At 41.8% G+C, this 15,068-nt stretch overlaps 1 protein-coding gene and 1 long non-coding RNA gene across 8 annotated transcripts; one reads left to right on the plus strand and one right to left on the minus strand.

The window, feature by feature from the left end:
* Positions 1-277: 277 nt before the first annotated feature.
* LOC116918058 lies at positions 278-14,973 on the minus strand. Of its 7 annotated transcripts, none has more exons than XR_006641554.1 (11): positions 13,685-14,973; positions 13,507-13,568; positions 12,608-13,435; positions 7,400-7,698; positions 6,138-6,488; positions 5,163-6,075; positions 3,384-5,095; positions 3,192-3,305; positions 1,340-1,484; positions 982-1,265; positions 278-902 (listed from the first exon to the last, which is right to left on the minus strand). It is a non-coding gene; the product is annotated as an uncharacterized LOC116918058 (long non-coding RNA). The 7 variants fall into 7 exon arrangements; XR_006641538.1 differs by having other exon boundaries at positions 12,608-13,450; XR_006641526.1 differs by having other exon boundaries at positions 12,608-13,568.
* Positions 4,406-9,325, plus strand: LOC116917995 (T-box transcription factor TBX10). The gene is made up of 8 exons (XM_032923629.2): positions 4,406-4,540; positions 4,630-4,893; positions 4,973-5,102; positions 5,184-5,300; positions 5,376-5,532; positions 5,907-6,059; positions 6,133-6,427; positions 8,319-9,325. Exons 1-8 carry the CDS (start codon positions 4,411-4,413, stop codon positions 8,861-8,863), a joined length of 1,791 nt encoding a protein of 596 aa, XP_032779520.2. The 5' UTR covers positions 4,406-4,410; the 3' UTR covers positions 8,864-9,325.
* Positions 14,974-15,068: the final 95 nt, after the last annotated feature.

The following is a 15,068-nucleotide window of genomic DNA, read 5'->3' on the forward strand; positions in this document are numbered from 1 at the left end:
GTACGATCTCTTCCAGTTGCCAGAAGTTGGTGCGAAGTTGACATGCGATCCGCGTTCTCCGTCACAAGGAGTGGCCGATTGACCATCATGGACTGTAACATACACATAGACACACTCGAAGTAGAGAAAAAAACGGGGTGGGTGGGTGTTGGAGTCAAGATGGATTGTTTGTCCGCCACATCACAAATGTTCTGACAGCTCGCCTTACACCCCTCTTGGTCAATTTTTTTTTCCCCATTGCTTGCTAACACGTCCGATATAGTATCGGAAGTCGTTGTTACTCAGTAATAGTTTTATTTTTGTAAAGACAGCGACACGACTCAACCTCTGTTTCCACACATTGAACACTTTTTTTTTAACTCGTTTTGCTGGTAGTTTTAAACATTGTCTTATTATATCAGAACATTTGCCACATATGAGACGTAGGGTCAGAGAGTTCGATCTCTTTCAATGTGTTTATAGAGGTCAATGCTTCTGGATTTCGTATGGCGTTGATGACGCGCTAAAGAAGAACTGACAGACACTAGTGTTTATACTACGGTCATGACGAGTGCAATAAAAGGGAGACTCCGTTTAGTAAGTCGTGATGTAAAGCTTTCGTCTGGTCAAGGAATCCACCATCAGTCAAGTAAACCGGATGTAACAAACCAACGACCGCTTTACCTGTAATAGTATGGGCGAAGGGATTTCGCTTTCGTCATCCAACGAAAGCAACTTGAACACGCAGAGCCGATTTATTAAAAACGACGGAGGTGTGGATGAACATATTGGACTCTTTCGAGGAAGAAGGGATTCTAAACTGCTACCTCTTGACGTGCCAAACTTGAATGGCGTTTCATTTGTGAGACAGTGAACCGAGTTGTCTCACTAAATCAGTCCAGTTGTTGCTTCATGTTATTTTCCTAAACAAAAACAAAAATAAATAAATGGAACCCAAGAAAAAAACAAAAGAAAAGAAAAGCAGCTACAATAGTATAGTACCAATAATAGTGGCATAGTAGTGGTAGTAGATATTTTAGCCCCCCTCCGGATGCGCAGGAGATGCTGAGGAGCGTTCATATCCACACCGTATTGCCGTGCAGCTCCTACAAGAGTTTCAGCCACAAATCTAGAGCCCGCGGGACAGCTACAGTTCCTCATTAGAACCGGGATTGTGAAGTATGCCAAGTCTGAAAGTCATTTGTACATCATCGAATCGTATAAAACTTCACGTCCCCTCTTCCGACATGGCGGCGGCAGCGCAGGAGATAACTCCCGTTCTCCCTCTTTTATATATACACGCAGTATACAGATAAATATATTTTTCTTCAATGTTGCCTCTGTTTTTGTTTTTATTTACCTCTGCCCTATTTTTAAAACGGTCCTTGTATACACACGGCTCGGCAATAGCTGCGCTGCCTTTACTATACACGATTCCCGACAGCTTCTGGCCAGCATCTTGGAATCTAAAGATAGACGTATCCTGCCGCTGTGTTTACCTGAGACTTGATTTTGAAAAAAGGAAAAAAGAAAAAAGAAATTTTGCATTAGTTAAAACAAAGTAAAAAAAAAATTTACTAAAAAGAAAGATTGAACACTAGACAAACAAACGGAATGAATTCGAAATGAATCCAAAAGTTGGCAATTGCCGTTGCCAATATCGTAGTTTACACGATAAGGATTCCGAGAAAAAAAATAAAAAATAAAAGAGCGTCGTGGGAGGAGTAAAAGTAGCATTTGATGGATTAGTAATCCGCTAATCGAATGATGGCGGAATTGGCTAGCGGTGAGGATTGGAATGACCACGGACGAGTGAACGGTCCGACTTTGTTTCGTCCGATAGGCTCCGCCCGGGCGTCGGTATGAGTGAAGCCGCGCCCCTCGCTTCGGCATTCCATCCTCATCATTCGTCACTTGTACTGAATTTCAGCGGCGCACGCGCGGGTGTTGACGGAATTATAGGTAGCCGAAGCGCCACCCGGAGATACGAAGGCTGGATGGCTGGAGTAAAAAAGCATAACAAACCCTCCTTTTTTTTCTTCTTCTTCTTTCTTCTATATATACAGAGCTCCTCATCTGCACACGTACGCATACACACATACTACGTTCCCCAAAGTTTTTGCAGCGCATCCAGCAGCTCAGAGACTATATTTCAAACGGAAGGGGAAAAAAGAGGGAATGAAAGAAACAACAACGAAAATAAAAGATACACAAAAAAAAAAGTCATAAGACGGCAGCTGGCTAGTTCTCTATTTTTCTAATCGTAAATCGTAGCAAATTAGTCCCCGGAGCACTAATAAAAATCCAAAGTTGAAGTCAATTGGTTTTTTCGGATGGTTTTTTTTTTTTGCTTGTGATTTTTTTTTTTCTCTCCCGTGTTTCTGTTTGCGTTAGTCGGTCGAATGCTCGTCGTGAGTATGAAGTGAGAAAGATCGCAGCAAAATTGAAATGCATGACTTCGGAAACCGATGACTTTGAACTCGAGGGGGTGTCTTCCTAACCAGTTTGGCTGCAAGCTATTCATATTGACGTAGCTTTGAATTTTCTTTCATTTGACCGGTTGAAACATAGCGATGGGAATCATAGCGACAAACCCCAGAATGACAACAGTAAGATCTCGTCAAAGTTAATGATGTGAAAGAGCACAGTGACGTTTTAATTGATTCCTTAGAAGAGCAGTCTACACGGTTTTCGAGATTCTCATTTTCGATTCGTTACAAATTCGTTACACGGATTCCCAACTTAAATTCGATTTTTCCGATTTAGGAGCCTAATAAGATGACGAGGGATTTGCTAGCAATGAAATATATACAGCGTTAGATCAAATTAACGAAATCTGGTTAGAAGAAAATACTAATCCTAGTCATCACACCAGATTGTTTTAATTACGTTCGGCAGCGAAATCGAAAACTTTAAGGGGAAAGCGTCACGCTACGAAGACTTTTACTTTGCATTTTAGTAATTCAAGAATTTGAATAAAATAAAAAATAAAACACAGGGAATGGGCTGGCGTTCAGTTATGACATAGTAAAAAATGTTTGCTCCCTCCTCCCAATCAAAGAAAGCTAAAAAGAAAATCCCTTTAATTACCTAAATGAATTAAAATGCACTTCAAAACTCGGTGCCACAAAGTAGATCCATTATTCGTGGGGTGTTCAATAAGTTCAATTTAAAAAAAAAAACACACAAAAAAACTCGGAAACTAGTTTTACCTTTCCACAAGCGTTGCAGGCGTGCATTATGGGAAGTAAATTCACGTACATCGGCGTTAGCGGGTAGAATAATTTCCCATTTTAACAGCAAAGCGCAGCGTTAAGTAATTTTGTCTGAAAACGAAAAACAAAACGTAGAATTTCCATCATCAATCACGTAATAAGCATTTTGGCCTTAAATGGTTTCTTAACTGCGTTCGGCCTGTAGGTTCATGGATGCCAGGTGCGGGTCACGAAGGCTGCCGGGGGGGGGGGAGGTCATCGGGGAACTTCATGCAATTGGAAATGTCGGCAAAGAGCCACTGTATTAGTTGACACATTTGTCGAAAACAAATGGATTTTACGATGCCAACTCGTGCTGCTCCCGTGCGATGATCGAAGATGACATCATCGCTCGCGTGAAGAACATCTAAAGGAGAAGAACACGCGGTAAACGCATACAACTCTATCAGCAGCCTGCGCTGACTAGGGTGATAATCAAGCGCTAATGATTGAATTAACGAAAAGACTGTTTGGCTTTTTCGTGTAGCTGAGAGACAAAAAAAAAAAGAGGAAGAAGATTGGGTGAAACTAAAAACGATGGACGCGATGAAAGCGGACATTCCACGTCAATGAACCGTATCATCAGAGTTAAACAGAATTCAATTGGATGAAGCAATCAGACAAGAGGCAGAAAGGAATGAGTCAATAAAGAAGAGGAGGAGGGAAAAGTAGAGTAGGCGGAGCGATAGCTTTAGCTGCCGTGTTACGAGTGCATAGAGATCAGCTGCTGCGTGGGCGGTGATGAAGCGGTCTGTTGCCCAGACAGACGACCCAAAGGGAAAATCCTCTTTTTCTTCTCGTCCTGCTCCTCCTTCTTTGACTTTACTTTCCGTGAAAGGAGGGGGATATCCACTTCTCAGTTGAATAGACAACGCTGATGAGTCTTCTCTCGTCTTCGTCTTGGTCTTCATCTTCGTCGACCAACGATATACCAGCCTAGTCCAGCTCAGTGCGCAGTCCAATCTCTCGTTTGATCCTTGACTACGTCTATCACCACATATCGTGACAGTTTACGCACACACACACACACATAAAATTGGACATTTTATAAAATATTTCAGGTGACAAGGATTCGTTTTTTTTTGGCGCCGGGACAGTGCAGCTAGTTTAGCTTTTGTGCGACGGCCGTCGATTTTCAGGCAGTGCTTGTTTGTTTTATTCCACAGTGCCACACACAATGGCTTCGACGACAAGTACACGTAGCCACGAGCAAGTACAGCAAACTGATTGCTGGAACGATTGGAACAGTCCGGCTTCACTCCATCATCACAGCGCTAGTTTCAGTACGCCCATGCGAGCCATGGAAGGTATATAAACAAACAATCTTCTAATACATCATAAACATTTGATAAGACGACAATGTAACATGTTGATTGTTTGTCCGTTGTCTATTCAGCTTGTCTACTCACAGCCGGCGGCCAAGAGCAACATCAATTTTACCGATCAGAATCGCATCAACAAGGGATCGGTCCGCCGGTGATGATGCAACAGGAGGGTTGCGACAAATCTTCGGCTTCTCCTACACCTTCAGCTCCACATCATATCGGACAATCGTCGGGATTGTCGCCACTGGGTAGCGGGAATCACACCCACGATTCGTCCACCTTGACTAAGGAGGAACGATCCAACAGACAGAGAGGCCAGTCTAGCCCTAGTCCGAGTAAGTCTAGAGAGAGCAAAGAGTATGAAAAGAAACGAATCTTATTGTTTTTGGGCCCACCGTTTTTTGTTTTTTTCAGACTTGGAACAAGAAACAAAAAAGCCGCTTCACTCCAAATTGTCGGGAGTCAACGCTAGTCTCGAGATGAAGGCTTTGTGGGATGAATTCAATGAACTGGGCACCGAAATGATTGTCACCAAAGCTGGGAGGTTAGTGAAGACAAAACAATGAAGGAAATGAAATATTAAAGGGATTAAATGAAATTTTACGTGGGGATCGTTGCCATTTAGGCGGATGTTTCCGACGCTCCAGGTGCGCCTATTCGGACTAGACGCCAATTCGGATTACATGCTCATGATGGACTTTGTGCCAGTGGATGACAAGCGATATCGCTACGCATTTCACAGGTAGTGAAAACACTTTTTTTTTTCAAACGGGAAAATCTAAAGTAAAAAGAAATGGGAATTTTGCTTGGATCGCAGTTCCAGTTGGGTAGTGGCTGGTAAATCCGATCCTAATTCTCCACCGAGGATTCACGTTCATCCAGACTCGCCAGCAAAAGGTTCTCAATGGACCAAACAAGTCGTCTCGTTCGACAAACTCAAGTTAACCAACAACCAGCTGGATGACAACGGACACGTAAGTTCTCCCATTTTCTATTTTCTTCATCATCATCATCATCATCAAGTGGAAGATGAGATGTTGCCTTGTTTTGGCTACTGATGGCTACAGCCTGTCTCTAGTCGATGATGAGAGAGAGAGGGTCATACCAAAAGGTCAACAGTGTACACAAGCAGCACAGAAAAGAAAAAGAATTGGGATCTAGAAAAAGCTCGGCAAGGCCTAACTACGTACAGCTGCCAAAGTCATTAGATGGCCATCAACTCTCTAGTGGGCTCTTGTTCCAAATGGCGTGCAACACGCTAAGATGCCAGTGCATCACACGACTCTCTCTTTCTCCTGTTGTTGTATTTGTTTTTCTTACATGCCTCCACCATCTTCCAACGATACAGATCATATTGAATTCCATGCATCGCTACCAGCCTCGTTTCCACGTTGTCTACATCAACCAAAGAACCGAGGACGCCTCGCAAACAGAAAACTTTCGCACGTTCATTTTCCCAGAGACTAAATTCACAGCCGTAACTGCCTATCAAAATCATCGGGTAATAATCTCGCCACCTATCCCATCGATTAAGAAATGATGATTTAAAAAACAAAACGTAATTTTTAAATTAGATTACCCAATTGAAGATAGCCAGTAATCCGTTCGCCAAAGGATTTCGTGATTGCGATCCCGATGATTGCGTCGTCGATGTGCTAAATCATATGCAACCGAATGTGTCTAGTGCCAATAGCAGCCGCCCGTCGGGTAGTAACAGCAGCCGAAGCGCCACGACAGTTACAACATCCACAACGACCTCATCATCTTTGGTGGCCGGATCGTCCTCGTCGTCTTCATCGTCACGTTTCCCGGGCTCCTCACCGTCGTGTGTCTATCCGTCCCCGACGTTCCATCACAAGGAATCCAAAGGTATGTTCAGTCCCATTTCGCGTCTTTTGGGCTCATGGGAGGGGGGAGAGTTCCAGTCGTCCTGCAACGATATGGCCCGCTGTTACAATAGATGAATTAGTCTGACGATGATGGATGGTTTTGACGAAATAAACGAGCGGTAGCGCAGTAGGCGGGATGGGGTAGGCTGGGCATGTGGGAGGAAGACACACAAAAAAGTGACGTATGTGTAACGCGACGCTTACGTACTCCCCCTTTCCATTCATAGAATTTCAACTGCAGTACGTGTAGTACGCTTTACAGTATGTTGGCAGATAACAAAAGTTGAGATTCGAATTTATCCAAATGGAACGGATAATGTCTAATGCAAAAATGGCCATCAGTTGAATTCTAGGAATCATTAAGCTAAATGACGGGAAGAAAACAGTAGTGGGTGCTGAACTGACTACGACATCTTCTTAATGAATGGTCACCATTCCCCTAAAAAAAGCAAGTTTGGGTCAGCTCGCCCCCCCCCCTTCCTGGAACGTGTCATTTTCGGCTAGGAGAAAAAAAAAAGGAACAAAAAAAAATAATTTAAAAGAGAGGCCATTACGTAAATACGCCGGATCTTTTCTAGAGGTGTGAAAAGAGACGACCCCGTCACATGGCTCATTACCCATGTGTCTGACGCTCCGTTTCGTTCCAGTACCCGAGTTGTTTTTAAGGCTGAAAGGCAGAGACAATCTTTTTTCTTTTTTTTTATTTACATCTACAACTTCAGTTTTTCTGTTATTTCAACGAAATAGCGACCGGTTCTCGTCTTGTTCGCACCATGTTGATTTTACAATCCATCAATATGGATTTCATTTGATGCCACTAATGTAGTTTAGGGAAGATTTTCAAAGAAAAATACAAACAACTTGGACGGGGAGGAAATGATGTTGCGCTCGTGTCAAATCACGACCGTCATAAATCTAGTAATTCTACGGTCGCAATTGGTTGGTACTTGACCTTTGGGTGGCTGCAATTTCCAACTGGACTTCGTCTTGAATTTTTAACATTTACTCCTGGGTGGGAAGTAGCGAAACTCTCGTCTCAGATGGCGGGGAAAAAGGGCAACATCGGAGGTCAAGCGGCCATCTTCTTATCGAAAACGGCAGCAAGCCTTGACACGAAGAAGCCGTCGGGATGAGCGATGATCGGAATCCATCACATGGGCTCCTTCAATCAGCACTCCCTAACGCTCCACTTTTTCCATCTCGATCACTTTTCACTGACGTCTGCCCTACTTTTCTTCGTGACTGATTGCCCTAAAAATGAGCCGAAAATAAAAGAAAGAAATTCAGTTTTTATTTATAGCTTTAGAATTCAATATCACTACTATTTTATAAATATAATTATGAAGAAATAACAAGAAAGATATTTTTGTTTTCGCGCATTCCCGCACGCTTCTCGCATATGAGGATCCTTCCTGGTAAAGTTCAGAGGTCGAAACACCGTCGGAGGTCGTCAATCGATATGTTCACTCCCGTGTGTGTGTGTGTGTGTGGGAGGGAGTGACTAAAAAAGACAGAGGGAAACATATGGGGTGCCCACCGTGTTGTTTTCCGGCCCAGCGTTTTCGTAATAGCAACTCGCGTTCCACGCATTCCCCCCCAGCACAACGTTCGAACTCCGGGACATGTCAAAACTAGACGCCCCATCTCTGATAAGTTATAGAGCCATCTTTTATTTTAAACGACCGTCCTCCTTACAAAACATTTTGAACTACCAAATAAAAAAAGAAAGGGGAAAAAGCAAAAGACACGGAGCAAAATAGCTCATTACAGTCATCGCGATTTATGTCCAACTTGCCCACCATTTTTAATAGACTTGAACCTTTTGAAACGAATAGTGTTCTACTACATTAAATAAATTGTGCAATTGTCAGATGAAGAGTCAGTGAGTCCGTCGATGTCGTCATCATCAGCCAACAACAACAACAATATCGGTCTCGTTTCAACTGCCATCAGTCCGGCCATCATGACAACGACGTCGGGCGGTCAGCAATGTTCGTTTAACGTTCAGCGGGGCTTCACGACCAACACGGGATCACCTCCACAACACAGCAGCACATTCAACAGTTTGGGTAGCAGCGTAGCAGCGACATCAGCCATTATGTCATCGTCAACGGGCTCCATCGCTCCCGTGACGCCCATTGTGTCCGCTTCGCAATTGTCACCCATTTCCCCTACTTTGCCGGCCCAGATGAGTCAACCTTACACGGCCGATGTTTGCCAATACGGACCGATTTACAACGCCTACAATTACGCGGCGGCTGCAGGCAAAATGAGGACTAGCTCCCCCTATGGGCGGAATCCTTCGTCCGCTTCAGTTTATCAGCCTCCCTACCACCATCCGCATCAGAATCCTTTCCCCAATGCACCTTTCTATTCTCGAACGGTCCAAAATCCATACGATTATTCTCCGCGATAAACTTTGTAAGGCAATTAAAGGGAATGACGTTACGAGTCAATTTTCTTAAAAAACAAACAAACTATCTTTTACGACACTCCGTGTCCATGTGAATACGTTCATTCTTTTCTCAATCAAATTATAACCATCAATTAACAAACCATGTCTCAAACCAGTGCCTCAACAACATTTATAGTTATTAGAAATTCGCGTTATTCTTGTTTGTTTTGTTTATTCTTTTCTTCTTTTACTGATGCCCTTCAAATTAAATCAAATCCATGGATACATGACGCATGCAAATTTTTTTTTAAATCGCCTTATAACATTTGAAATCATCGTTTGACTAAGTCACACTGCTGTGCCACTCTAAATAACGAATTAAAAATTTTGCCTCGTTCTACGAAAACAAGTATTCATAACTTTTTTTTTTTTTTTTGTTTGAAGAGGGACAGAAATTGAAAATACACGCCCAGTATAAAAATTGTCTTTCTTTTTGTTTCAACTTTGTTGCATGTGCTACAAATTAAGGAATAGTTAGAGTTTCAATTTCATTGATGTCAAAGAATAAGTTTATTGAACTGAGTGGGTTGGTTTCAAAACAGTCACAACTTCCAAACTAATTTGAGGGCGGACGGTTACGCGTGCAACTGCTGTCACTGAACGAGAACGAAAGCACGTCGGCCTCGTATTGCCCCCCACTTGTGTGCTGTATGCAGTTACAAAGCATACCTCAAGATGCGTACATTAAAAGAAAAAGATGAAGAAGAAAAAGTCACATTGGAAGATATAGGACTAAACAAAGAGAAGGAAAAATGCTGGCTGCGGGACTTATTTCTGCAGTCATGCTTCCATGATTAATGAGTCTCATTAAAAACTCACTAGAGAGACTGTGCACTGCTGCAAAGAGAGGGAAAGGGGGGGATACGAGCAACAGACGCAACGATGGGACGCAGTCCCGGCCTTGATGGCGTTTGCAATTGGATCTTTTGTGCGCTCATATTTTCAAAAACCCAAGACAGAGAACTCTCGCCCTCTTATCCAGCAAAGTCATTGATGTTGCAAGCATCCTGCCTTTTGTGTTTCCTGTCTCTATGGTTGCACCGTACCTTTAACTTCCTAGTTCGTACGTATTTTACTCATCAACTGATGATTTCCCGTCTCAACTGACACATTAGGAACATGCGAGCTCGTCAACTTGGATCCCTGTCATCCGCTGATTCCTTCTAGCGACTGGCCTCGCTTTTTCCGAGAACTCAAACCCATTATCCAGAAACTATTGTTTCCTAAAACTTTTCGTTTTGGTCGCCAAGTTTGCGTCATTGGGGTTGCTTTTGCCCGGACGCCAAAAAGTCTGTCCAACCGTTAATTGTATTACCCCAACTCTGCAAAGTCTTAACGACATAGTCGAGCTCTTCCGAATGGCGTGTCCTTTACCTTATATGGTACTCATAGAGTGCCATGCATACAATAATAATAATAATAAACAAAAAACTATGGTTGTTTGTTTACATAAGAAATGTTGCAACTACGTTCGATAGATGGCATTCAATTCCGTCCACACAAAAAATCACAAGGTAGAATTCAATCAAAAAATGATTGCCAGGTTTCAATAGAATTTCAAATAGGTAAGCGGGCAGGTTAGCGCATCGGTAGGTTCAAACAAGATGAGTTTTATTACACAAAAAGCCAAAAATTTCAATAAAAAAGGGCCTAGCGGGTTATGAGATTAGAACTACTAACATTAAAGATGCGACAGACGTGTATGTGAAGAATAGACTGACTTTTGAAATCTCTTTAGCCCATAACAACCAAACAAAATTGATCGTGCAAAGTGAAGCTAGGCATAAAATTGGGACGTTTTAGACAACAAGAGTGCGCGCAAATAATCGAATCGACCGGAGGATCATACGGTTGTCTCCCAGCTGATATCCGCCCAAGAAAAGATGAGACGCTACCGATCGATACAGGTACGTGGGCATATAGAACATCCCGTACACACGACCTGATGGTTTTTAACCATTCATTCAGGGCAGCATGTCGACCAACGAAAAATCGAAATAATTCTGTCGCATTATTTTCTCTCTACGACGGTTTTAAGTCTGCCAACTTTCGAAACTTTCGGGACTTGGTGCCGATTTTACAAGATGATCTTCGCCTTTTTCCTAGAAATAATAAGCCTCCATTTTTAACGACCTGTCGCACACAAAAACTTGAATAGCTGCGTGCATAAAGAATTGGGACCACTACACAAGAAGTCCCTTTCAGGCTTCCAGAAACGAGAGAGAGAGAGAGAGAGAGAGAAGGATCTTTACCATGAGACGAACAAATGTGAGAGTAGAGGCCTAGATCCTCTCGGGAGCAGGTCATGTAAATGCGACAACGATGAGAAAAAGCGCAACTTCGTGAGGGAGAAGATCGTGGGAATAGTGTAAAAAACTGTTACCCATCAAATAAGAGGGGGCGAGGTGTTGTTTCTCGTGTGGTAACTTATACGGAAGAGATATCTTGCTGTTGCGCTGCGAGATTTCAACGTGACACGAATAAACATCCGAAAAGAAAGAAAGCGGACGTGTGGTCCACAGGAATCCTTCACTTTCCAGCATCTAAACATCATCCCTACGATGCACTCACAGACACACTTGTACATTGTAAATGTACACACACACCGGCGTTTCGTGTATATCTCTATATGTATACAAAGGAAAAATACCACGCGTAAACGTCTGTTTGTCTTTATTTTTTTTCAGGAAAAACAGACGTCCAAAACGAGTCCAGACGTCCATCCATAACCACCCACTTGCAACCACAATCTTCCCTTTCTTACAAAATCACAATCAATTTTGATTTCACGAGTTGTTGTGATAGCCAATCGTCAGTCATCGGGATTTTGGTATGTTTGGATAAAAGAACTAAATAAAGATTAACTAGATTTAAAAAAATAAATAAATTATTTTTCGTAAATTTAGGGCAATTTTTTTTTTCAAAAGGAGGGGTCGAAACTCGCGAACCATATTGCGGCCGTTGATGACAGAAACGATACACGGGGAGAGTGCGACTTTTGGAGGGGGGAGTTTTGGTCAATAGGCAAAAAGAAGGGTATATGCATGTGTGTGTGTGTATATACTTTTACAGGTTTTTTTTACGATTTTAAATATATGCATAGACCCAAGTCTGTTTGCGAGGTGATAAGAGAAGAGCTGCAGATGAGAATGTTGTCAAACGCGTCAGACGTTGCAGTCTGATGATCAATTATTTGCCATAAAAGTAAGGATTCCGACCGCGTGTTTCGGGATAGCAGAAGAAGAAAAACGAGGTTATTGAAATTGAAAATCATTCAGAAAAAGATGGTGGGGAGGGATGAGAAACTCGTAAATTGTATTAGTTCTTGGGGTTGTTTGACGCCGTTTGGCCCATCACGTCGAGCTTTAAGGCTTTAAGTCGTCCATAATACAAGATGGGTAAAGACGTCGTTTGCTGTATATATTACCCCCTTTACCCAGAGAAGGAAACCCGATCTTGGATATGTCAGCTCGCTCTGCCATAGCAAAAAAAAAAAAAAAAAAAAATTGTCGTTCAATGGCTCTTTTTATTTTTGGTTCCCCTTTAGTCGCCATTAACGTTCTCAGATTATGGCGGTTTTGCACGACCAAAACAAATTCTTTCAAATATTTCTAGAACCCATTATAGATCAAACGACACGAGGAATCGTGTAGGATTAAATTGAAAACACTCCTAGTTAAAAGCCAAAAGACTATAGCCACTTACTCGATTCGTGTAATAGTAGTTCTTCAAATTGTGCACGAAGACGCCGAGAGAACAATAACAGCTGATGCCACACGAATGGACGATCCAGTGTCTTGGAGTGGCTCTCTGTCGTGGTTTTATTCGAATTGTTTCACAGAATTCATAGCCAAAAGAATCAACGTTTTGCCTTTGAATTGATTGCGTGATCGATCGTACGTAAACATGGACTCAACGAGGCCCATATCGTTCGTAAATAAATCACAGATTATCGATCAAACTGTTTTTTTTTTTTTATACCAACGTTTTCAGCTGCACTGAAGAAACAGTTAAATAAATGGTGCCACATACTATAATGAACAGCAACTTTTGCCAAAAGTGTAGGTGTAATCACAACGTTATTCAACTAGGGTTTCAAAATCAAAATCAGCTGGTTCATGCTGTCTGTAGACACAACGTTGCAGATTTCATTCTATATGAAATGTTAAAATTATACATAATAAGAAAAAATAGCTCTATTTTTCTGGACAAGAAAGCAAGGAAAACGTCAAACAACAAAATTTGCATGTTTAAGAAACTTTTTTGTTAATTTATGCAATCCGATTTCGTCCTCCGGCAAACGCTACTCACACCGTTCTGAACATTTACAGCGATGCGTTGACACAAATAAAGTTTTTCGTTATTGTTGAATATTTTTTCTTTTCAAAAACATGGAAATCGTTGACTAAAATGCCAAACAAATTTTTTTCTGCTATTGCATAATTAAGGTAACATAAAAGGAAACTCCTTTCCTCATTAACAAAGTTATTTTCGTGTCTAGAGTTGTCTGCAGGTCTGTGAGAGGGCGAAGAACTACGGAAATTGGCACTTTGCAAAATTAAAAGATTATTCGATAACACATAGTTAAAGTTAACTAAACTCACCAATTTTGACGACAACGACATCTGTGAATAAGGAGGCGCCCTAGATCGCTGATAATGGGAAACTGGAAAGTAATGACGTACTGTGTTGACCCAGAAAGATTTCAAAGCTAGTAGCTAAGCCATCCATAAATCAACGTCCCAAAACTAACTGTAAAGCCATAGGTAAATACACACAAACCTTCAGTCACCAATCACGTAACAAACATAAGATATCAACTGAGTTCAGTTCCTTGAGGATTCATTTCTAGACCTGTCACCGGCTACAGTTAGTCCACTCTTCATCCCAGACACGAACGAAACGCTCTCACGTGTGTATAGCTTAACCTAAACATTTGCAAAAGAAATACGAACAACGCCAAAGATTTAGTATCCCGCAAATACAATCGTGCACAAGCCATTGTTGAAAGTAGTAGATCACTGCTGCCTCCAATATATTGTCGGTCGTGTATGAAAGAATCCAATTAACGAACAGGGATCCGACACGTTTTTCTTCAATCCCCTCGTTTAATCACGGTGGCGTTCGTTATGCAGACCAACGGCAAACATCCGTGTAAGCCTACGGAAAAGGGCTGACATCACGGCCGCTAAAACCTGTGCGGTAAAACTTGCACGGAACAATTAACAGCCGTCAGCACGACTAGAATAATGAATACCTACAAGTTCCCTCTTAACGAGTTATCGATTAGCTAAGCCATCTAAAAGGACAAACGAACACGACGACGGTGGAATTCAAGAAGATTCAAGACTATCTCGTTTAATTTTGCGTCGTTCTTTCGGGAGCAGATATTACAAGTTGAATGGGTTAGATTTTCATTTGTTTGTTTCATTTGGGTCAATGTTTTTGTTCCTTTCTTCAAAACGTCGTTATCCATCACTTCATCAATGTTGTCAATTTTTCGGGGAGCGCACAACACAACATTGGATTGAATGGGGGGAGAGATAATAAATGGATTCATCAACTGGTCGAACAATGTACACTATAGAAAACGATCCGACAATTTCAAGGAAGGGAGGGCATGAACAAAAAAATACAAAGAGAAACAATATTTTTGTCTCGAACGGGGACATTGACAAAAACTGAACGTATCAAATAAAAAAAAAAAATTATTGAATTCAAAAGCCCAAGTTAGAGCGCCCACTACCGCGTTATGGGAGAAAAGAATATATCAAAAGAGACAGTTAAAAAATAATAATAATAAGAGACGTCAACGCAGCTTGCAGAACACGGATAAATCAATATTTATGTATATGAAAAAGGAAAAAATAATCGTTTATAGAAATGGCTTTTATCTCTTTTTTTTCTAGCTCTCATCCCGTTATCGTTTTAACCCCAATTCCGTTTGAATATAAAGAAGAAACGGCAGACCACACACGGGACGTTAAGATATTTTAGCTTCTGGACAATGGGGCAGGTGGAATTGGACAATGTATATATTGCACACACTTGGTTCACGTCTCGTCCATGCATCGACCCGATCAATAAAAACCACATGGAAATGGGGGAGGGAGCGGGAAGACGTGAAAACAAAAAAAAGGAAAAAAAATGAGGGAATGAGCTTGGC

The sequence above is a fragment of the Daphnia magna genome, linkage group LG1 (assembly GCF_020631705.1).
Source record: "Daphnia magna isolate NIES linkage group LG1, ASM2063170v1.1, whole genome shotgun sequence".
Lineage (NCBI taxonomy): Eukaryota > Metazoa > Arthropoda > Branchiopoda > Diplostraca > Daphniidae > Daphnia > Daphnia magna.

What these genes read in the sequence shown, in the direction of transcription:
- LOC116917995 (XM_032923629.2), top strand. Translation starts at nt 4,411, where the DNA reads ATGGCTTCGACGACAAGTACACGTAGCCACGAGCAAGTACAGCAAACT. An exon ending in GCCCATGCGAGCCATGGAAG is followed by an intron (nt 4,541 to 4,629) that starts GTATATAAACAA and finishes TTGTCTATTCAG; the next exon opens with CTTGTCTACTCACAGCCGGC. An exon ending in CTGCCTATCAAAATCATCGG is followed by an intron (nt 6,060 to 6,132) that starts GTAATAATCTCG and finishes TTTTTAAATTAG; the next exon opens with ATTACCCAATTGAAGATAGC.